Source organism: Lepidochelys kempii, chromosome 1, assembly GCF_965140285.1.
Source record: "Lepidochelys kempii isolate rLepKem1 chromosome 1, rLepKem1.hap1, whole genome shotgun sequence".
Classification (NCBI taxonomy): domain Eukaryota; kingdom Metazoa; phylum Chordata; order Testudines; family Cheloniidae; genus Lepidochelys; species Lepidochelys kempii.
Genome location: NC_136380.1, coordinates 328,637,896 through 328,661,377, shown reverse-complemented (window position 1 = coordinate 328,661,377; position 23,482 = coordinate 328,637,896). Strand labels below are relative to the sequence as shown.

General features: G+C 39.6%; 1 protein-coding gene across 12 annotated transcripts in view; it reads right to left on the bottom strand.

Moving 5' to 3' along the window:
- FBXL13 (F-box and leucine rich repeat protein 13) overlaps nucleotides 1-23,482 on the bottom strand; it is a 178,838-nt gene that overhangs the window by 140,311 nt on the left and 15,045 nt on the right. For 10 of the 12 annotated variants that reach the window (XR_012156835.1, XM_073328536.1, XM_073328539.1 and 7 more), the window contains exons 3-7: nucleotides 22,776-22,869; nucleotides 21,588-21,655; nucleotides 17,038-17,192; nucleotides 14,560-14,669; nucleotides 12,995-13,114 (exon numbers count right to left, since the gene is read on the bottom strand). Coding sequence is in view for 11 of the 12 variants with exons in the window: in XM_073328536.1 (XP_073184637.1) it covers nucleotides 12,995-13,114; nucleotides 14,560-14,669; nucleotides 17,038-17,192; nucleotides 21,588-21,655; nucleotides 22,776-22,869 (547 nt within the window). In the remaining variant the exon portion in view is untranslated. Of the gene's footprint in view, nucleotides 1-12,994; nucleotides 13,115-14,559; nucleotides 14,670-17,037; nucleotides 17,193-21,587; nucleotides 21,656-22,761; nucleotides 22,870-23,482 lie in introns of those variants that run through there. The other 2 variants (XM_073328543.1, XM_078851159.1) reach the window with 2 other exon arrangements.

Genomic DNA, 23,482 nt, shown 5'->3' with positions numbered 1-23,482 from the left:
GGGTGGCAGAGGATGCCCCAATCCAGGTCCCACTTTTGCAAAATGCTGTTCCTAATGTACATGTGAAAACTAATTCTGTCTCTTTAAGACAGAATGTGAATACTAAAGATATGAGTGTCATTGATAATACTGATGACATGCATAATTTTTGAAAAAAATTTGTACATGCTAGGAGTGGTATTCCTATAAGAATACTGCTTCTCAGCTAATACCTGTAAACGAGCTTAGAGCTTGGCACAGCAGAAAAAGCATAATAAACCTAGACTGCTGTGTGGAAGGGGAAACTGAGGTACTTCATCTCATGGCATTGGTGGCTACACTCTAGAGGATATTGATATTGGCACTGTGTTAACAATGCTGCACACTAGAATGCTTTCAGACAACTTGGAAAAAGAAACACAGAACTTCGCAAAAAAGCCTATGAACAACACTCACCTTACCACTCTTGTTACAGTGTGTATGGTAACACTCATTGTTTCGTGTTCTCTGTGTATATAAATCTCCCCACTGTATTTTCCACTGAATGCATCCGATGAAGTGAGCTGTAGCTCATGAAAGCTTATGCTCAAATAAATTTGTTAGTCTCTAAGGTGCCACAAGTCCTCTTTTCTTACTACAATGCTTGTTAACACTTGGAAGTTGTGTAACCAAGACCTACGGAGGACATTAGGCACACTGACTTTGAATTAGTCAGTGAGTAACCCTCTGGCTGTAATCTAAAGGGAGAGGTGTGGCATTATGCCCCATATTCTCCACAGTAATATTATTATGAGTATTGCCTAATTATGATGTATTTTGTGCAAGATAAGGCATTTGAGATATCATTGGAAAGGTTATGATTTACTAAACATGATTATCCTACTTGTAGGCATGTATCATTTTTGTATCTGAAGTTAGGAATATTGTCTATGCATCCATTACAAGTGTGTTTACACCTGGGGAACACTCACCGGACAGAATGTAATCAGTCTAAATGGCTGGCCAGGAAGGGGCATTAGGAAAAATAGGTCTTTGAAGATGCTAATCTCCCACCAGGGAGCCTTCCTGGCAACTCTGTGAAACAGCCTTTGAGTTATGGCTGCAGGATCATGTGATCAACTCACCTGATACTGCACACCATGATAATACTAGTATTTTTCCACTGACTGGGGTGGGAATCACCCTGGAATACAAAGGATTCCTGCCATATGTAAAACCTATTTAAGGCATGGGAGTGACATAATCAGGGTTGGTTCTTCACAGAATCCTCACCGAAGAGGACAGCTGTAAACATCTAAGAAAAAAGATTGAATGAGGGGAGAACCAGGCTGGAAGGTTGTCTAGCCTGTGAATGAAGTATCTGAAGTTTTAAGCTGCAGGCAAGTGCAGCTGGCCTTTAAGAATCTCTGCCACCTGCCTAAAACAACATTTAGGGTGAGAAATTACTACTTGTAACCAGTTTCTTTAGTATTTTAAGCTTAGATTGAGCTTTCTTTTATTTGCTGGATAATCTGCTTTGAGCTGTTTGCTATCACTTATAATCACTTACAATCTCTCTTTTGAAGTTAATAAACTTTTTTGTTTGGTCTAAAACCCAGTGTGTGGAATTCATAACTGGGAGGCAAAAAGCTGTTGCAGATCTTTCTCTACATTGAGGGAGGAGGCTGTAGGGGCAAGGTTGCGGAAGATTGGCGAGGAGCTAAGTGGTGGACTGAGTATGTGACTGGATGTAAGCGGAGGATGCAGGCAGTTTTAATGAACTTTGTCCGACAGACCCTGCCAAAAGATATTGTAGCACAGCTCAGCATATTTTTGCCTGTAAACAAGTTAATGTAATAAGCATTAATCATACATATAAGAATGTAACCAGCTGTTACATATAAGAATATATTCTTACATATAAGAATATAGCACTGCAGAGGACTCCCCCCAGCAGAGTCCTGCCTGGTCAAATGTCCCAAATGGCCAGAGTCCCCTGCAGCCCTTCCACATGTCCTAGGGGCTCCCCACAAAGATTGGAGCATAAGTTCTTCCTTCCTTCAGTAAAGCATAGTTTACTATTCTTAGGCCTGAGTGTCCTCCTTTCGCTTGTATCTCCTCCCCAGCCCTTGCAGGCACAGAGGCAAATTTCATGAGCTTACATTATATAGTTCTCTGTGCAGCACAAGACAGTAGAATTATGGGTCTACCCTCTAGAGGCATGGACTTGAGTCCTGGGCAATTCCTTAGCTGAATCTTCCCATGCAGAGCTGATCACAGCATCTCTGTATGTTTCTGCACCTGCATGTCCCCCTACTTGTATGTGTGCTGGTAAAGTGCAGTCTGAAGCCTGAGGGAAGGCTTGGCTGGCTTCCCTCAGCAATAGTGTGAAGGGAACCCAGGCTGGTGTGTCAAAGGGCTCAGTGGTACCCCAGTTCCAAGTGGCACCCCAGGGGTGAGAAGGCCATTTCACACACCCATAAGCATTTGTAGGCATGAGTCCTTAGATAATATGCTAAAATATATAGGCACTTACATATATAGGGTGGCAAAATACCTTGTTCGCCTCAGTAGGCTCAGTCCTTTTTAGCCTTGGAGATTCAGGTTTGGGGCAAGGTGAATCCTTATAGGTGGCACAGGGTCCTGCTACTCCTCTCCTCAGTCAGTCCCTTGTGCTTGTTTTCCTTCCCTTCTGGGGAGCAAGTGCAGCCTCCCTACTAGAGAGGCTTGGTGTCTTGCTGTAAGCAGCCTACTAGTAACTTCCCTACTCCCCTCACTCCTACCAACCAGGGGAGGGTTTAAAAAGGTCCCAAGTAGTTGGAGTCAGCTGAACCTAATTGGTTCCCTAGCAACCCCTTTTCCAGCTGAACCTTATTGCCCCATGGTTGTCTCTCCTCAGTGGATAGGGAGGGGCCTTTTAATCCTCTGGGATTAATTACTACCCCCCTTTTGTAGCAGTTTGTCCTGGGTTTACCACAATAGGTATAAAAAACTAAAACACCCGCTACAAACCTGAAGACTTTTTTGAAGCACATGTAAATGAGACACAAAAACAGTCTAAAAGAACTAGACCACTAGTCCAAAAAGTCTTCAAGTCTCCTAAAGCAACTAGCACATGAGGAAGAGATAATGCCTGTTATGCACCTACTGTAATTGTGCAAAAATATACTAGATGCAAAAAAATGCATTCTAATTTCAACCAGAAGTATGCAATTACACCTAGAAGTATGATAATTGATAGGATAAATTAGAAAAGCTATCTATTGTAATGAAATATTCTGCTGTTATTTATATAAATGCCTCAGAAACCTATTACGGTATTCATCTCAATAATAAGCTCTGGGAGTGAATTCCAAAGACTAGTTATATGTTTCATAGAAAAATATTTCCATTTTATTCATTTACAATTTTCAGAAAACAATATACACAATACACTGTGTTTCATTAAGTATGACAAAGTGAGTGAGGTAATATCTTTTATCGGACCAATTTCTGTTGGTGAGAGAGACCAGCTTTCAAACTTACACAGAACTCTTCTGCAGGTCTGGGGAACATACTTAGAGTGTCACACCTAAATACAAGGAGGAAGAGATTGTTTTTCAGCATAAGTAGTTAACACACATTTCAAGGGACCATTCCAGGTAACATGGCATCAGTCAGAGGGGGGGACGGGAGAAAGGGTGGGGAGGCAGCTGGCAGGGAGTTGTTAGTGGGTTATACAGATTGTTATAAAAAGCCATAAATACAGTGGCTCTATTCAGTCCATGATTTTTAGTGTCTTGCAAAGTTATGAATTTAAGCTCCCAGGTTTATTTTCTCAAAGTGTTGTGTACGTTTCCTTTGAGGATAAAGACTGATCAATCACTCTATACCTGATCTCTTTGTGAAAAATGTTCACCCACAGATGATATGGTGTTTTTGGTTTTTATCGTTTTCCTGTATGAGTTCATTTGAGAGCATAGAGATTGTCTAGTTTCACCAACATACTGTAGTTGTTATCGGGGCATTTAGTGCACTGGATGAAGTCACCACATGTTGTGATGAGCATGTGTAGGACCCATGGATCTTGAAAGGTGTATTGTGTGGGGTATTGATCATTGTAGCAGTGGAGATACATCTGCAGGTTTTGCATCTGTTGTTCTGGCAGAGTCTGGTGCTGCTTGGAGTTGGTGTGTCCTGGTCTGTGGGGAGCTTGCTTCTGATGCTTGGAGATGCTTCTCAGCTTGGAGATCACTCTATATCTGACCAATCAGTGCTCATCCTCAAAGGAAAGTTGCACAACACTTTCAAAAGTCAAGCCTGGCTGCTTAAATTCATAACTTTGCAAGACATTAAAAATCATGGACTGAATTGAGACACTGGATTTATGGCTTTTTATAACAATCTATTACTCACTAATAACCCAGCCAGCTGCCTTCCCCCACTCCACCCCCCACTTCCCTTCCCTCCTATGACCGAATGGGTATTAATGCACCACTTCACCATAAATGGTCCCTTGAAATATTTGTTAACTACTTATGCTAAACAATCTGTTCTACCTTGTATTTTGCTCTGACACTTTGAGTATGTTTCCCAGATCTGAAGAAGAGCGCTATGTAAAATCAAAAGCTTGTCTCTCTCACCAACAGAAGTAGGTCCAATAAAATGTATGACCTCACCTACCTTGTCTCTCTAATATCCTGGGACAGACAATAACTATAACAATATTGCATTAAGTATGTCATTATATGAAGTATGATTTCAGTTTGATATTAAGTATGTTCCAACAAGGTGTATGCATCCCCAAGTATTATAATTACATCTATAAAGGCAAGCATTCATAGAAGATAATTAACAAACTTATTAACATAATTTTTAAACTTGTGCCCCATTTTGATGTGAACACAGTGTGAACCCTAAAAAGGTTCGAAATCTGTCTTATTTTAAGACAGATTTTTGATCTGTTATAGCCAAATGAAATTGACATAAAACAGGCATAAAGATTAACAAGTCCTTGCTTGAACAACTATTCCAAAAGTTCTCAATGCTGATTTGATTTGTGTGTTACCACCTAATAGACACAACCATTTAAAATTACTTAATCAGAAAATAAAATACACTCCTTAAATCAGTGGTCCCCAAACTGTGGGGCGTGCCTACCTAGGGGGGTATGGAGGAACATTTATGGATGGGTGCATGGCGGGGCCCAGGCCAGCCCCCACGGAGGGCAGGGAGGGAGCACCACCCAGCCCCACTCTGCCCCCAGCCACAGCTCCACTCTGCCCCCTGCTCTGCTCCCAGCCCAGCTTCAGCCCTAGCTCCGCTCCTCCCCGCAACCACAGCTCCATTCCACCCCCGCTCTGCCCCCAACCCAGCTCCAGTGTTAGCTCTGCTCTGCCCCAGAGCCAAAGCTCCACTCCTCAGCCCTCATTCCCTCTCCACACCCAGGCCAGCTCCACTTCTAGCCCCAGCTCCATTACTGGTAAGGCAGGGCATGACAGGAAAAGTTTGGGCACCAATGCCTTAAATTGAATTTTGATAACTTGTTCATCACCAACTCCAGTGTTTGACACTTCTATATCATTTTAGTTATTGAAAATACAACATAATAGAGAAAAGATCTTCAATACACATTTTGCCAAAGAAACTAATATCAAACTGCATTCAAACTCTGTTATCAAACGTTTGATCAGAAAGTGTACAGAGAATACTTTATTTGTGAGAATAGGAAGTGTGTGGATTAGCAAAATGCAGATTAGCCAGGCTCTACTGTACTTTCTTTTATGGTAAAAGTAATAAAAGTCTAACAACAACAAAATAGAGAACTAGAATCAACTAGGCATGATTTAGCAATATGAGCTAGCTGTTCTTGTGGGGACAAAATCCATCCACTAAACTATAATTTTGCTTTTACAGCATAGGAAATTGTAGGATTAGTAGTTAGTGGTTGTGGAGTTTTTCACATTATTATTTAATACTTTATGGGAAAAAGAAGTGATATTCCTACTAAAGAGTAACATTGTACTTCCTACGGTATTAAACAATATAACAACTTTAAGTCTTCTTAATACAGCTGTATTTTTCATCCAGAAGAGAGTGCACGCTTGCCAAATTCATCAACACATGATTTCCTTCCGTTGTGTTTCCTGCCAGGACTACATGGAACAAAATCAATATCCAAGTTATCTGGCAGGGAACCTGAGTATCACACTTATTGCAAAGACCTTTGTCTGTGACTGCTAAGCTGATTATCTGTACCAGCTGGTAACTAAGAAGGCTTTGAAATTTACATATTACTTAACAGATACAATATACCCACTTAATTAGCCTGTTAAATAACGCCCTAATACTTTGTTTTCACAAGCTGATGTAACAATATAAAAATGCAGTAAATACAAACCTATAATTATATATCTAGTAAATTATGCCTAACATCAAATTGTCTCAATTTCCAAACTGCTGTTTCTAATTATATCTCTTGAAAACATTAGTCTGCTGAATTGTATAAATCTCAACATATTGCAAAGTAATTATTTCCAGGGTTCAAAAAATGAAATCTAGTAACATGTTGAAAAGTTAATCTAGCATTTGCCTTCCTTTAAAAACATCAGTAAATTCAGAATAGTTAGACAGATAGGTTACTTCTGTATTTCCTATCTGATGCATGATTTAATTGCATAAAAATATGCTATTAGCCATTTGAGTCAATAAACAGACATTCATATTTCAGAGTAATATAGGGTCCCAGGCTGGAAGAAGACCCAGCCTATGAAATTGCCTACAGATTATGGTGAGACAGACCCTTTTGCTTTTAAACCTATTCGCTTGTTAAAGTTAGGAAATAGCTTGCAATTTTACCTTTTTATTTCTTTTGTAACCAATTCTGACTTTTATGCCTTATCACTTGTACCACTTAAAATCACAGAATATCAGGGTTGGAAGGGACCTCAGGAGGTCATCTAGCCCAACCCATTAACTACAGAAGTCTCTCTTTCTGTAGTTAATAAACATGTTTTATTGTTTTACATAAACCAGTGTATGCTTGGACTGAAGTGTTTGGGAGTCTCTACTTGAGAAAACAAGGCTGGTGCACAATCATTTTCCTTTGATGGAATGATGGACTTTCTATGACCTTGTACTGTCCAGGAGGGTATTGAGCAGTATAAGATGCACATTTCTGGAAAGCAAGGCTGGGACTAAGAATATGCTGGTGTTACCCTATATGTAATTCATGAGTGGCTAGCGAGGAGCACTCATACTGGGAGCAAGTTACGTACTAGAGGCTGTGTGTGGACAGGACCTGGAGGGGTGGTTGTTCACGATCAAAGTAGCGTAAAGGGCATCCCAGGCTGGAGAGCTGAGGGGACACAGCTGTTCAACAGTCCAGATGCTACCCTAGGGAGTATCACAGGGGGACATGAAAAATCCTAGTTCCACTAATGAAAACATAAGAAATCGCTTAGACACTAGCCTCCTTCAAGCAGGCATAGATGCTATATTGTATGTTCAATGCTCTTTATCTTACAACTGCATAGCCTGGGGAAAAGAGAAAGCCACAGCTCTCTACTACAGGAAAACAAGACTGTTTACGGATGGTACCTTATTTTCAGTTAATTGCCACAGATCACTGAGGAAGGGAAGGTGAAATAAAGATTCAGTTTATTAAGTAGATGTGAATCTTTTAGAAGATCAAATCCCAAAAAACAGAATCAAAAGAACTGTAACCTCCTAGGAAAATCTTGCTGGCAAATTGTGCTCACAATCTGATAAGGGGCTGACTTTAGGTAATATGTGATAAAAAGATGTAACTATATAAAATAAGGATAAATACATGAAACTGATCATTTTTCTCACTATGGTATCATATTTGTATGTACCATGTTTCAGCAATAGGACCTGAAAGTTCCAAGAATCACCCAAGTTTCTATTTTTTTAGTTCAGCAGTCTATTGACTCCAACCCAGCAACAGAACCCTCACTTTGCACTCCATTCTTTCCATAAAAAGACAAAATTTACAAAGTGATGTAAGCAGTCTCTGTGCCAAGCCATCTCATGTCCCAGCTCCAGACCTCAGAGTTGGTATTTCTCTATAAATGGATGCATTCAGTAGCTGCTAAGTGTTAACTGTATTGGTGATCTATATATGCTATAAAATCAACAAAAACTGAATAAAGAGAAAAATTATACAATGGCTTTGTTTTATAACCAATGTATAATGAGATCTAAAACAAAAAGAACAATTATTTACCTTAAATTAACGGTGGTTCTTTGAGAGGTGTTGTCCACATGGATTCCTCTCTTGATGTGCATGCATACCATTTACATGATCTTAGATCTTTTGGCCAGCAATATCCATTGGAGCCATGCCTGCACTCTAAACATCCTCCCCAGCCCCACCACATACACACACCTGATCGGATAAAAGGCAGACTGATCCAAGTCTTCCACAGTTCCTTCACCAAAACAGAATTTCAGAGAAGCAAGACTCCACAGTACGGGGAAGAAGAGTGGGTCCTGGAATCTATGTAGACAACACCTCTCAGAGAACTTTAGTGACTGTAAGGTAAGTGACCATACTCTCTTCAAGACATGGGAGATGCTCTTGGGACAGGGCTGACAAGAGAGAAGGAAAGGGAGAGACAGTTGTACTGGAATACCAAGTTCAGAGGGCTCCCCAAAATGTCTAACAACTCTGTAAATAAAGTGAAATGGGAGGGGATGGAGGTGCAGAGCCTCCACTGGTGTGGTTTGATCTGGAAAGGACACTTCCAGAGCCAAATTACATCCTGACAAAGTGGAGATCATCTTGTTGACACAATATATAGCTTTGGTGTTCTGTCGTCACTTATGCTGTGAACCCCTGGAGAAGATGTAGACTGCTTTGCATGTCAAGCAGATGGCTATGTGCTGTAGGATGTTTATGTGACATCAAGCTTCCATCATTCCTGAAACTGGAGGTGACCTAAAGTAGCCCCCATTCCCGAGTGGAGGCATCTCTCACTCGAGTTTTGGTAGGAAGAAGTGCAGAGAATAGTACCCTGTTGCATACCTGAAGAGTCTTTCCAGCAGGAGAGGACTTTTTGTGGGACTCTGAGAAACATGTCCAGGCACTGTCTGCTGCATAGATGCAAATTTCAATACCCTTGCTGTCATGTACTCTTTGTACACAGTAGGTTATAGGGATACCGTAAGGAAGTGCAAGCAAATCAACTGTTCCTCTATCAGTTCCTCTTGATGTTCCTTTGGTAACTTGTTCACAAACTGAGACAACTTATCCCCCTGTTTAAGTAATCATATCTGGAGATGTTGGCCTGAGAATTAATCACATGCATTCAGAGAGTGGCAAAGGAGTACACCTTACATGCAAAGAGATCTAACTTCTTTGGGTTCTTCTCTCTGGTTAAGGATTTGTGAGTTCCTTGTTATTTTGACCTTTCCTGGACAGAAGCCACTAAAATCAAACAAGTGGGAATTAAGGTATTAAAATCTCCTGGAGGGGACCTAGTACATTCTGTCAACTTGTTTGGATGTGGCTGGAATACATGTTGGTGTGTACCACAGGTCTTTCACAGGCTCCGACAGTCCCTCATTTATAGGCAAAGCAAACCTGCCAGGTATGGAAGGCTATAAGATGTGCAGGAGTTTATGGTTTCTTCTTCCAGTCATATATCCAGGGTCTCTGCCATGTGCTTGACTAGGTCCTTCCTGGGACACTTTAATCCACTGAGGAAGGAATGGGAAAGTTCATGGAAAGATATCCTCTGGGAAGGATAAGGAGATTGCACCAGGGACCAGGTGTTCTTCCCCACGCAGCAGTTGGATCTTTTCCTCATTTTCCTCTTCCTGCCTTTCTAGGATCTGAGGCTGCATCAGCTGACACAGCTGCAATGGCCTATACTGCCTCTTTGGGGAGAGGCACATAGATCTGGAGGCAGTTGATTATGCAGTACATTTCATCCAAGGGTGAGGCCATGTTATGTGGAGTGCCCTGCCTCTGAGTGGGAGAGGATAGTACTGGAGATACCCCCTTAATTTCTGGTACTGACAGTTCAAAAATTAGTAGCTTGGATATTACCACTTTCAGCCTCGCTAGGAGATATGACTCAAGTACTAGGCCCACAATTATAGTAATTTGGTACCATAAATCATTTGGATACTAATATAGCCAGTGCAGAGTTTACTGGATATGAAGGAACATGGGTCTGAGATGTCTAGTACACAGATGGCAGATACCAAGAACTGACGTACTTAGTATCAAGCTCTAGGTACCAAGGACTTGGTGCAAAGTTCAGTACCAATATATGTGTTGGCCGTTGATTTTAGTGGGTCCAGTGGCATTCTTACTAATCGGTACCAGGGTACTTGAAGGGGTCTTGTCAGTCTTTTGACCCTTAGGAGACTGAGCCCAAGATGAGCCAGAAGTCTGACTCATGCCTTGACTTACTAGATACTGGAGAAAGTGACCTATGCCTTGGCCCAACCCTGGAGTAGTTGTCTTTTTCCCCCCCATCATGTTATTGGCATTGGAATACAGGTAGAGAACTGTAAGCCTCTTAGAAGGAGGGGTCAGGGTGCTCAGGCTGAAATCTTGGCTCACTGGAGAAATAACAGAGGGACCGACCAGTGACATGGCCTAGCTCTGACCTTCCTCTCAATGTCTGAGGAGGCAAGCATTGAATCTTTGAGGAGGACAGGCTTCATGAGGCTCTCCAGCTCATGAGTTCACTTAGAGAAGGAACAATACATGGAGCATAGCTCAGAAAAAAAAAAGTGTCCCTCTCCTAGGCTGGGCAAGCAGTGGAAGTGCTGCTCACAGGCATCAATCATTCATCTGAGGGTCAGGTCTTGAATCCTGGAGATTTAGCTTCTGCCATGTTGCTAGCACAGTTGTACAGGAGTGGGAGTCTAGCCTAAACTGCAACTAAGAATTTATTCTTTTAGCCAATGGGGAATAACTATCTAACTATACAAAATAATAACTACACTAGCACAATATGCAGAGAAAGCAAACATAGTCAACTTTCCATCTCACTGCCTTGGGCCTAAGAAGGAAATGGATCTCCTCTGCTCTTTATGCCCTCGAGTGGGGAAGGACAGCACAAGGATATCTAGGGTTCAGACATGGCCCCAACAGACAGTGCAGGCCAAGAGCATCCAGTCTCCCATGCAGGGGAACCAAGAGCGAAATCCGTGTGGACAGTCACTCAAAGAGGAACTAAATGTTTGTTGTAGTTTTGATGGACAGGATCTAGAAATTAAGACCAGATCTAGCAAAGGCTTGCAGATGTGACTTCAGTGGGACTACTGCATAAATCTTTACAGGATCAGATGTTAAAATTGAAAACATGGTTACACTGTGAACTGTATTTATGTTTAAATGAGTGGACAACTGCATGCAAGAGAGAAAACAAGTTGTCCTACAAAAATACATGTTTATTTTTTTGTTGCGTAAAATGAGTGGATTCTGTACAGCAAAGCCAAACTAAAACTTTGTAAATGTGTCGGGAAAGGTCAAAACATTTTCAGCATCAGTTCAAGGGGATCCCTTGATGATAACAGTTTATAGCAGTGGGTCAATTTCTTAGCGTAAACTGGGTGTGACAGGTAGGGTTGCCAGATGTTCAGTTTTAGACCAGAAAGTCCAGTCGAAAAGGAGATTTGGAAGTGTTCAGTCTGCCCTCCATCCTCTGCCTCAATTTTCCTGCCCCAGCCCCTTATTCCGGGGACTGACCCCCCCACCCACCCACCCACACACCCCCCATTGTGCCCCCACCCCAGCCTCCTACTCTGGGGACTAATCCCCCCTCCACCCTGCTGTGCCCTGATTGTCCCCGCCGTGGCCCCTCACTCTGGGGACTGATTCCCCTCTTCTGCCCCACTGTGCCCCCAATACCTCTCCCCATCCCCTTGCTGCAGGGACCGACCCCCCCTCTCTGCTCCACTGTCTTCCAATGAGAGGAAGGTTCAAAGAAAAAAAATCACATTGCTCTTATGGGGTTCCCAAGTAGGGGCAACAATTAGAGGTTGGTTCATGCCCCAAACTAAGGTTCATAGCCTTTTAGATATCCCCTCCACCAGGCTCCCAGAGACTTGCCACTCCACCAAGATGACCATGTCACTCATCTCCAACATGGCCATATCCCCCGCATGATGCAGGAGAGTGGAGCATGCTTTGAAGATGCAACTGAGAATGTCATTACAGCAATAAACCTAAGAAACTACAAAATCCAAAAAAATAACCCCCACAATGCATTTCTCCTACTAATTTGATCTGGAACATTTAATACAAGTTTGACTTTTCAGACAATGCCCAACTGCTTTTTATTAATCCTCCTGATTTTTTAACCCAATTTAAAACCAGCTATCCTTACAGAATATGTAGAATTGTACTGAACTATGCATTGTGGTGCTCCCATTGTGCCAGATGAATACAAAGGCTGAGCAGGGGGCACAGTCTTCGAGAAAGAGGCAGACCAGGAGCAGGGCCTCAGGGGGAAGAGGTCGGGCAAGGGGTGGGGGCAAGGATGTCTGATTTTCAGCAGTTAGAGAATTGACAACCCTAGATCACTCCTGGGCTCATAGCCAACATTTGCTGGGTCCCCAGTTATGTAAACAAAACAAAAGGTTTTCATTTGGCTGTTACCGCTTCAGATGGGCCACCACCTGCTGCCGTCTTACCCAGCAACAACAAGCAACGCATTGGTAGCAAATCACCACAATAGTCTTGCATCCTGCCTACCTTTCCTCAGGGAGGCCCTGACAGGCATCAGTCTCTCAAACAGGCTTCTCTCATGAAGTGAGAGCTGGAGTTCTGCTCTCCTTCCCTGCAGGCTGAGCTGGGCTCTCCATCTTTAACCCCTCCCTCCAATCCTGATGCCTCCTGCAGACTCAGCCCACAGCAGTTCATTAACCCTTTCCTAGTCAGTGTGAAGTTTGTATCTGCATCACACTGGGTTTTACTGGCAAAAAGTGCCACAATCACTAACAGATAATTCAGTCCTTTTCTTTAAACACTGTATCAAATAAAACACCATCAAGTACACAAATTTTTACCAACCTGTAGGATTGCTCTTTCAGGTATATTTGATATTTCATCTTTGACTGTTTCTGAGGTAGAAGAATATTGTACATCATCCTGTTTATCAAAATATTCTTCCTGGTCTCCTTTTACCAAACGCTGAAAAAAATAACACAACAGAAGTATCCTTATCCAGATTAAAGTGTCATCTTTTCTTGTAAACTGAATATGTTCTGAGATATATTAAAAAGACCCAACTAATATATCAACATTTCTAAATTAAATTAGTTTTTTTAATTCATGTAGATTTATAAATCTACTTAATAAAATAACAACAATGCATATTACTCCAACAATATCATGATGAAGTTCATGAAGTATTTTACAAATACGTGTACTGTGCATTTTAGAACACCTGTTTTACAATAGTTTGTACATACAGTTCAGTAGAAATATCGTTATTTGCTGTGTAAAAAAGAAGAAGAAGGGGAAGATGGAAGCAAGAGAAAGAGAAGGAAAATGGGAAAGGGAGATTAGGAAGAAGGAAAGAACAGGTGAAGAAAAGCAGCAGTTTTAGATTGTGCCTTTCCGCCATGAGCACAGTTATTTTTCAGGCAGCAGTTTGTGTATCTCTGGCTTTTTAAAATTATTTCCTATTATAATTTAAGACTTAAAGGAGCCCAGACTTACCAAAAGTGTGGTCTGAAAAAGGCTCCTGGCTAGGGCAGCCAAGAAGTCAGTTAACTAAGTATCTCACCCCAGGGATTCCCATCAGTGGAGCTACAATGGAAACTAACGCTGTCCACAAAGGATTCACACCTTCTGTCAATATTACCTAATGTTTGAACAAGACTGTCAAAAATTGAGTTAGCTGACATAATGCTGACCACAACTTAGCAGTCAGTGAAGACTGGGACAAATCACATTCAGCATTGTATCATGGCTTAATTACGGTTAACTGATACAATGTCTGAGCATGATTTGTCCTGGTCTACAGTGACTGCTAAGTCATGGTCAGCATCATGTCAGTTAATTTGTATCTTCAGAATCGTGTTCAAACACAATAAAATATTGTAATGCAGACAAACATACTAAAACAGAGACAGAAACACTGTCTGTCCCTCTTGAAGTAATGGGTTTTGCTGGCAAAGAGGGGAGTACTTGACACCTCCCTGACCCTGCTTTGCTTAAATTGGCCTATACTTTTTAAAAAATATTAAGTTACCTTTTAATTGCAGTTGAAAAGTATTCTGTTGATGGAAAATTTCCCTTATGTTTATAATATCACAAACAATGGAAGCACTCAGAATATATTTTTAGAGCGGTGAAAGTCTGAGAACATAATTTTTAAGAATCACAAAAACTGCAACCCTGCAAAGCAACTCCAGCATTAACAGGGTTTCATGTTTAACAACTTTGCACAGTGCTCTGAAAATGCACAGTGTTACCTAAGTACTAAGTAACCACAGTGGTAGCAGTAGCATGGTAGAATGGCTCATTTTAATTTTATGTACCTAGGACTGCTTTCCCACCGCAGCTTCAGTTCACGGAGATCTATTGTTTAATCATTCAGCATGTAATATTTACAATTCTGTGTTCTGTACCTCAAAATATGCTTTTGTTTTTGCCGAACTCTGAGCCTCTGCATGCCACGCCCTTAGGATAGTTCTGGACAAATTGTCATTAAAGACCTTTTGTATCCTCATTGCTGCCACTAGAAAAAATTTATTCGATTACAAAAGTTATGAAAGCAAGGACCTCATTTCTGAATAAATGTTTCAGTTAAATGCCTCTGATGAAATGCAATTCTGTATACAACCAGCTCTACAGATTTATAACTGTCCACAACTATGTTCTTTATAATGAAACAAGCAGCAACAACACTCTCACAGTATATGTACTGGTTCATATAAATACACTAAGTTACCAGGAAAAGCAAAAAAGTGTTATATGATTTTATTTTAATAGCTATCTATAAAGGCATGATTAATCTGCAAGTTGGATCTGCCAAAAACCAGTAAGTTCACCAATTTTTAAATTCCAGAACAAGTAGCAAGTTTGAAGAGGCTGTCAGAGTGGAGAAAAAAATGTACGCTGTCCTCAGTGAAATGGAACAGGACATAACTCACTCGCTCATTTTACATGTAACATTTTGAGAGCGGGAAGGTTCAAGAATAATAAAGGCAAAATTAGTGTTTTCAATATACCGGTAATTCAAAAATGTAGTCTTAACTTAATCTCTATGAAAGTTTTGTTTTATATTTCATATTTTAAATGCTATAGTTCCTTGTCCAGTATGTCTGGTCTGTATTTTTGATTTAAAAGATCTGATTTTTAATAACTTGAACTAGTTTCAGAATGGAAATGGTTTAAAAAGGACTGTAGAACTACACATTATTATAAAACTGGTAGATTCCATCTCTGTATCATCATGATTACCCGCCAAAGAATTTTCTTAAAAGCTGTCACTTTCCTTTCCAACAAAAATTCTTGTATCTTTTATACTGGGTTTATATGCAGCTTGTTATTTGGTGTATTTTTCCTTTAAAATTACATATTTTTCAAAGGATTTTAAATAATTTTTATACTTAAGACACTGTACAAATATATGAGCCAAATTCTGTTCTCTGGTTGGTATGGGTACCAACATAAGTTCCACCTGTATCTGAGAGCAGAATTTGGTATTTGATTTCCAACCCTGCAAACTCTAACTCACCCCAGTAGTTCTTGCTCATATGAGCAGTCACATTTAACTCAACAGGAGTATTTGTTTTAAGGAAAGACTAATCCTGCAAGAAGAATTCTCAATTGTACATTTTGATATTTTAAATATATCCTAAAAATGTCCACACTAAATTTATGTCACTGTTTTACACATACAAACTAAATAGTCTTGAAAATCAAAATGAATAAACTGAACAATTTAGAATACCTTTAAACTATTTACCTGGTCTTTGGGTCACAAGAACTCTGACAAATTAAACGTTTATAAATAACTCAATGACCTTTCAAAAGTCATGCAGATGTCACACAGCAGAATTTGATATGAACCTAAATTATACCAGCTCTGCAACCAGGATTTTGACGTTACTGTTTAAAAACAGATCTTCTATTATAGCAGTCCTGACACTAGACCTTAGAATTATATCTTTAAGAAAAAAGAAAAGGAGTACTTGTGGCACCTTAGAGACTAACCAATTTATTTGAGCATGAGCTTTCGTGAGCTACAGCTCACTTCATCGGATGCATGCTGTGGAAACTGCAGCAGACTTTATTTATACACAGAGAATATGAAAAAATACCTCCTCCCACCCCACTGTCCTGCTGGTAATAGCTTATCTAAAGTGATCGTCAGGTGGGCCATTTCTAGCACAAATCCAGGTTCTCACCCTCCACCCCCCCACACAAATTCACTCTCCTGCTGGTGATAGCCCATCCAAAGTGACGAGTTGTCACTTTGGATGGGCTATCACCAGCAGGAGAGTGAATTTGTGTGGGGGGGTGGAGGGTGAGAAAACCTGGATTTGTGCTGGAAATGGCCCACCTGATGATCACTTTAGATAAGCTATTACCAGCAGGACAGTGGGGTGGGAGGAGGTATTGTTTCATGATCTCTGTGTGTATATAATATCTGCTGCAGTTTCCACAGTATGCATCCGATGAAGTGAGCTGTAGCTCACGAAAGCTCATGCTCAAATAAATTGGTTAGTCTCTAAGGTGCCACAAGTACTCCTTTTCTTTTTGCGAATACAGACTAACACGGCTGTTACTCTGAAACCTATCTTTAAGGAACAATTTCATGTCTTATTTTTCACTAAACTCAAAACTCCAAAAATAATTTTATTCAAGAAAAAACCTATTTTCTCTGCATTGAGACATACAAGATCTATTTTTGTCCTGAGAAAATTGCAAATACTTACAATAATCTAAAACCCTGTGAATAACTGAGTATGCAAAGTTATTAATGAGCTGCATGCACAAAAGAGTTCAAAGACTCACCGCTCCTGTGTTGCTCAAATACTATTAAGCTTATAGTATATAAATTGTATTTTTGTTTATGCAAAGCAGCTTGCAAGACTTACATACTATTTGTTCCTTGCGAAACTGTGCCCAAGCTCTCCACTTCTGTACTACTACTCTCGTTATTCTGGTGTCATAATGGTCTGCTGCAACAGCCATCTTCTGCTTTATAAGTTCTCTACTGTTTTTTTGCAACAGACAATATTGCATCCATTCACTGCAATGTTAAGGCAAAGTTAATATTTGTATTAATGTGGTTTCTGACTTGGATGGAATAAAATGCATAAAACTCTGCAACTTAATACAAAGCACATGGAAGATAGTTTGAGCCTTTAAGTTTATGTTGATCAGTTTAAGTCACAGGATGGTGGTCATTTCAAGGGTGATATATTTCAATAATAGTTCCTCCTAGCCGTACCAATTGGAATAAAGTTTCTGCCTTCGATTAATAGGTTACATCATCAGTTTGTAAAATATCTCACTGATCTGATTCTATTCATTACTTGCTCCAGCTAGTATGTGATTATTGAGGTCCTGATTCAAGAAAGTATCTAGTTCAAGAAAGGCACTTAAGCACATGAAAGCAATGGAACTTAAACACATGCTTAATGTTAAGCATGTGTATAAGCAATTTCCCAAATAGTGATGGATTTAAGCACATGCTTAAGTGCTTTCCTGAACTCGGGTTTAAAAATGTTATTTAAGTTTCTTTGGCAATGTGAATAAAAACTAAAATGAAAGAAGAATATAAATCAACATTTTAAATCTAAACCATTTTATCCTTCCACAAAAATATATTAAACATTGTTCTTGCTCTCTTAAGTGACACAGAAGTATTCAGAGCCCAAAGAGAAATATTTTCTCAAAGAATCACACATCATTTATTACAGGGTAACAAGGTAATCACCGGGTAACAAGCCTTGTGGATGCGGGGAAGCCATAGATGTGGTATATCTTGACTTTAGTAAGGCTTTTGATACTGTCTTGCATAACCTTCTCATAAACAAACTAAGGAAATACTACCTAGATGGAGCTACTATAAAGGTGAATGCATAACTCATTGGAAAATCATTCCCAGAGAGTAGTTATCGGTGGTTCACAGTCATGCTAGAAGGACCTAATGAGTGGGGTCCCACAGGGATCAGTTCTGTTCAATATCTTCATCAGTGATTTAGATAATGGCATAGAGAGTACACTTATAAAGTTTGCGGATGATACCAAGCTGGGAGGGGTTGCAAGTGCTTTGGAGGATAGGATTAACATTCAAAATGATCTGGAAAAACTGGAGAAATGGTCTGAAGTAAATAGGATGAAATTCAATATGGACAAATGCAAAGTACTCCACTTAGGAAGGAACAATCAGCTCCACACATACAAAATGGGAAATGACTGCTTAAGAAGGAAAACTGTGGAAAGGGATCTGGGGATCATACAAGCTAAATACAAGTCAACAGCATAATGCTATTGCAAAAAAAGCAAACATCATTGTGGGATGTATTAGCAGGAGTATTGTAAGCAAGACACGAAAAGTAATTCTTCTGCTCTATACCACGCTGATTAGGCCTCAACTGGAGGATTGTGTCCAGTTCTGGGTGCCACATTTCAGGAAAGATGTGGACAAATTGGAGAAAGTCCAGAGAAGAGCAACAAAAATGATTAAAGGGCTAGAACACATGACCTATGAGGGAAGATGGAAAAAACTGGGTTTGTTTAGTCTGGAGAAGAAAAGACACAGGGGATATGATAACAGTTTTCAAGTACATAAAAGGTTATTACAAGGAGGAGGGAGAAAAATTGTTCTTCTTAACCTCTGAGGATAGAGCAAGAAGCAGTGGGCTTAAAATGCAGCAAGGGAGGTTTAGGTTGGACATTAGGAAAAACTTCCTAACTGTCAGAGTGTTTAAGCACTGGAACAAATTGCCGAGGGAGGTGGTGGAATCTCCATCATTGGGGATTTTTAAGAGCGGGTTGGACAAACACCCATCAGGGATGGTCTACATAATAATTAGTCCTGCCTTGAGTGCAGGAGACTGGACTAGATGACCTCTCGAGGTCCCTTTGAGTTCTATGATTCTATATTGTTTATTAATTATAGTACAGTATTTTTCTTTGTCAGAGCAACAAGAAAGATAACCACTTAAATGAGGCTTTCTGACAGCCCTTTTATTTGCCAAAAAATCCCCAATTTGGAAGCAAAATGTAATTTAATTGAACATAGCTGAGAGCAACTGTAAATGTAACATTTTATGGTTCTAATCCAACTCCCATTGTAAAGTCAGATAACAGTGAAACCTGAAATAATGGAGCAGCCTTATGATTTTTCCTAAGATGTTTAACCATTTTGATTATCATAATTATACATCAGACACATGCACTATTCTCCACTCAAAAAGTAATAACCTTATCTCCCCTAAATGTTAGTTCCAATGGAAAACTTGGACATTTGAGATTCCTGGCCACAGTGAAGTGATTTTTGATTAACGACTAATTCATTCAGAATGCAGGTACCGTATATACTCGTTCATAAGCCAAATATTTTTGGTAAAAAAATGACGCATCAAAGAGCGGCGGTCAGCTTATAAAAGGGTCTACACCAACATTTGATCATTTTAAATTCTATGAAACCATTGAATTGAATATCTAATACACTGTCGTTTTGTTTACCTGGAGCGTCTGCAGGCATGGAGCCCCTCAGCTCCCTGTGGCCGTGGTTCGCCCTTCCCAGCCAATGGGAGCTGCGGGAAGTGGCGTGCCACTGTTGTTCTTCTCTTCTCTTGGCAGGGAACGGCGAACCGCAGCCACTGGAAGCTGAGGGGATCCGTGCCTATGAACGTTCCAGGTAAACAAAACGTCCAGGCCCACTAGCGGCTTACCCTAATGGGCTTACCCTCATGGGCCAGGAACCAAAAAGTTTGCCAACCCCTGAAATATAGGGTCGGCTTATGGAAGGGTCATAGAGTTTTGCTATTTTTACCTATCCATCTTGGGGGGTCGGCTTCTAAACAACGGGCTAATGAACGAGTATATATGGTAAATATTTATATATATCTCCCTTTTACAGAGAGAGAAACTGAACCATGGAGAGAATGAGCGAACTGCCCGCAGTCACAAAGGGAATCTGAATAAGAGCCAGGAAGGGAACCCAGATCCTTGACTTAACCCTATCCCAAAATATCCTATCTCCATTGGGATTTAAGTACTCTGGCAAGATTAAGCTGTATGAGAGGCTGTTCAGGGAAGGCTTGGTCCAAAACCCACTGAAGTCAAAAGACTTCCACTGATTTCAATTAACTTTGGATTGGGCCTGGAATTTACAGGCACTCTGAGCTCACTACAATTTGAATACAAAACAACATTGCTAAAAAAGAGAAAAACCAAATAATTTAATTTGGTCATCTTGCTTCTGTTTGTGATGATGGCAGTCCAGGTGCCAGCTCATGCCAAGGCCCCAGGCCTCACTGATTGTTGACAAATGCATAGCTAGAAACCAGTCTGGTTTACCTGTGGGTTAGTATCGTTAAAACAGATATTAGTGTTATAAAAATGCGTTTAATGCTCAGACTTTACAAAATGCTTGTAGAATGCTGCATGCATTAATCCTACTTATATCTGTATCCCATGCTAAAAGGAAATACTTAAGTATTTGCTCTATAACTGTAAAATGTTTGTTCTAAAACTATGTAACTCACCAACCAGGAAAAAAATTTCAAATAATGCAAAATCCTGGATTCCTGTAGAAGATGTTATCTCCCGCTCATCAGCAAGGACTATTGAATCCATACAAGCCACTGTGGAACAGACTTTGTTGATTGCTCCTCCCACCCACCCATGAAGAGGTTACGTGCAGAAGCGCTCGGCCCATCAGCCTGCACTCTAGAGAAATGGGGATAAAAGTCCCTGACCAGAAGGAATTAGGGTCTCTTTATGCTTTCTGGACTCTGAGGGGCAAAGATTCCTAAACATAAACAAGAGATCCCCAAGATGCTTGTCTTGAATTAGCCCCAAAGGACATAAAATCTTGCTTATTATAAAAGCTTCTATTCCCTTTTGAATTTAAGATTGTATCTCATTTGTGGGTGTATGCTTAAATGCTTTAGCCTTGTAAATAACTCATTTCTTTTTCATAGTTAATAAACTTTTAGTTATTTTTTTACAGGACTGCCTACAAGTGTTGTCTCTGGCATGAGACCGAAGGTGCAAACTGACCTGGAATAAGTGACTGGTCCTTTGGGACTGAGAGTAAACTGAATATGTTGTGATCTTTGATGTAAAGTGACTATCTGTCACAGAGTCAAGCTTGTCTGGGTGGCAAGATAGATCAGAATTCCCAAGGGGTCTGTGACTCCACGTTAAGGCTGTATAGTGCCTGAGGAGTTTACAATTGTTATTTGGTTGGTGAAATCTAAGTATAGAACTCACAACCAGTTTGGGATGTGTGCCCTGCTTACCAGTCTGCCCTGAGGTTGGTATTCTTAGTCGTGAACCACTCCAGACAACGTTCAAGCTAATTACAATGAAAACCACCTTTTTCTGCAATAACACTAAATATTCTAGACAAAAAGGATTTTTTCCTAAAAATTCAGTATTCTCCATGTACAGTATGTATACTTACTGAAAGTACAGTTTCTTTAAGTTTTTGCTGTAAAAGTTCCATGCTTTGCCACATAACTCTTCAGTCATCTAAACAAATAATTTATTATATTAATACACAAATTTAAAAATGGTGTTGCATAGTGAATGCTTAAAAAATAGCCAAAAAAACCTGGCAGTTTTATTTTCCATATTGATCAATGCAAATTAAATGGTACAGTCCAAAGAAATGCATGTTCAGATACAATTTTCTGTCTATTAAATTTTTCTGTGCATCTTTCTTCCCCTATCAACTTTTTTCAATATAAACCTGCTTTTACAGGCATAAAATCTGAAGGTAAAAACTAAATATAGAACTGAACTGTATGTACGAAGAAGGCATTAATCAAGCTCATTGTCAGCACTTCTTCCCCAAAATTCACTGTTTTACTGATAAAATATATTAAATTGCTAGAAACATTCTATCTTTTCTTTTAAATTCTTCTCTTTTACTTTGTGGCTTGCTAGAATTTAATAACCTTATTAGGGCTGTCAAGTGATTGAAAAAATTAATAGTGATTAATCATGCCGTTAAACAATAACAGAATACCGTTTATTTAAATATTTGTTGATGTTTTCTACGTTTTCAAATAGATTTCAATTACAACACAGAATTCAAAGTGTACAGTGCTCATTTTATACTTATTATTGATATTTTTATGGATCTATTTAAAATGCACTCTTCCAAAATCTTGGGTACATGTAAAGATTTTTTCTGTAATTTCATAAATTATACAGGACGACAGCCCAATTCTAAAAAACGTTCTTCATTTCCTTTGCCAATTACCTTAATGTTCTTATTTAGTAGAATCAGTCAAACCAAATAATACACAGAAAATCATGAAACTGAAACTGGGTCCAGATGCACTTGGAAAGATTGTAACATAGAAGTAAGTTCATTATATTGGTAATTCTGTCCAATTTTGATAAAGATGCTACCATTTTTGGTGATCTACCATATGCATGGACAACATGCCAATATGAAGATGTACATTTTGAAAGATCATAAAACTAGCATATAGAAACAAATGCAAGGTACCAACATTCCTTCACATAAACTACAACAGAAATGGCAGAATCATGAAATAAACTTGAAGGCACAATTAAACCTTTCTGTAGTGAAAGATATTTTTAAAGTAAAGATTCAGTGAACTTGCTCAGTGATGGTTACCAGCTGTTCATCATTTAGTCCAAAAAGGATGTGCAAATATGTTTCTGAAATCCTCTTTAATTTTGGCCTGAAGGATGAATCAATACATGTATCCCTGCAAAACAAATAAACAAAAAAGCAAATCATGTAAACCACATTACTAACACTGAAGGAAAATTAATCTCCTCTCTACAGCTAAAAGAAAAGGAGTACTTGTGGCACCTTAGAGACTAACCAATTTATTTGAGCATAAGCTTTTGTGAGCTTTAAGCTTTCGTACTCCTTTTCTTTCTGCAAATACAGACTAACACGGCTGTTACTCTGAAACCTGTCTCTACAGCTAATGAATTATTACAACATTACACATATCCCTTAGTTAATACCCTTACTACCTTCATTCCAACTGTGTTAACGAGCCAAAATTTTAAAATTATGTTCACCTACTACCTGTATATCAAAACAGATTACGTATGGTACTATGTTCAGAGATACAGCTGAGTCATTTGGGGTCAAAATGTAAGCCATCTTTAAAAAGATATAACCTGATGGAAAATGCTCAAGTTACAAAATATTTTTCCACTCTTAATGCTGACTTTATTTTCAAACAGCCACTATTTATGTATGATTTACAGAACTTCATGCAATGTTTTCTGCTGCTGCAGAGCAGTCTGTGAGCATTCATAGGAAGTAAAAATAAATAAAAAAAACGTAATCCCATAGCCAAATGA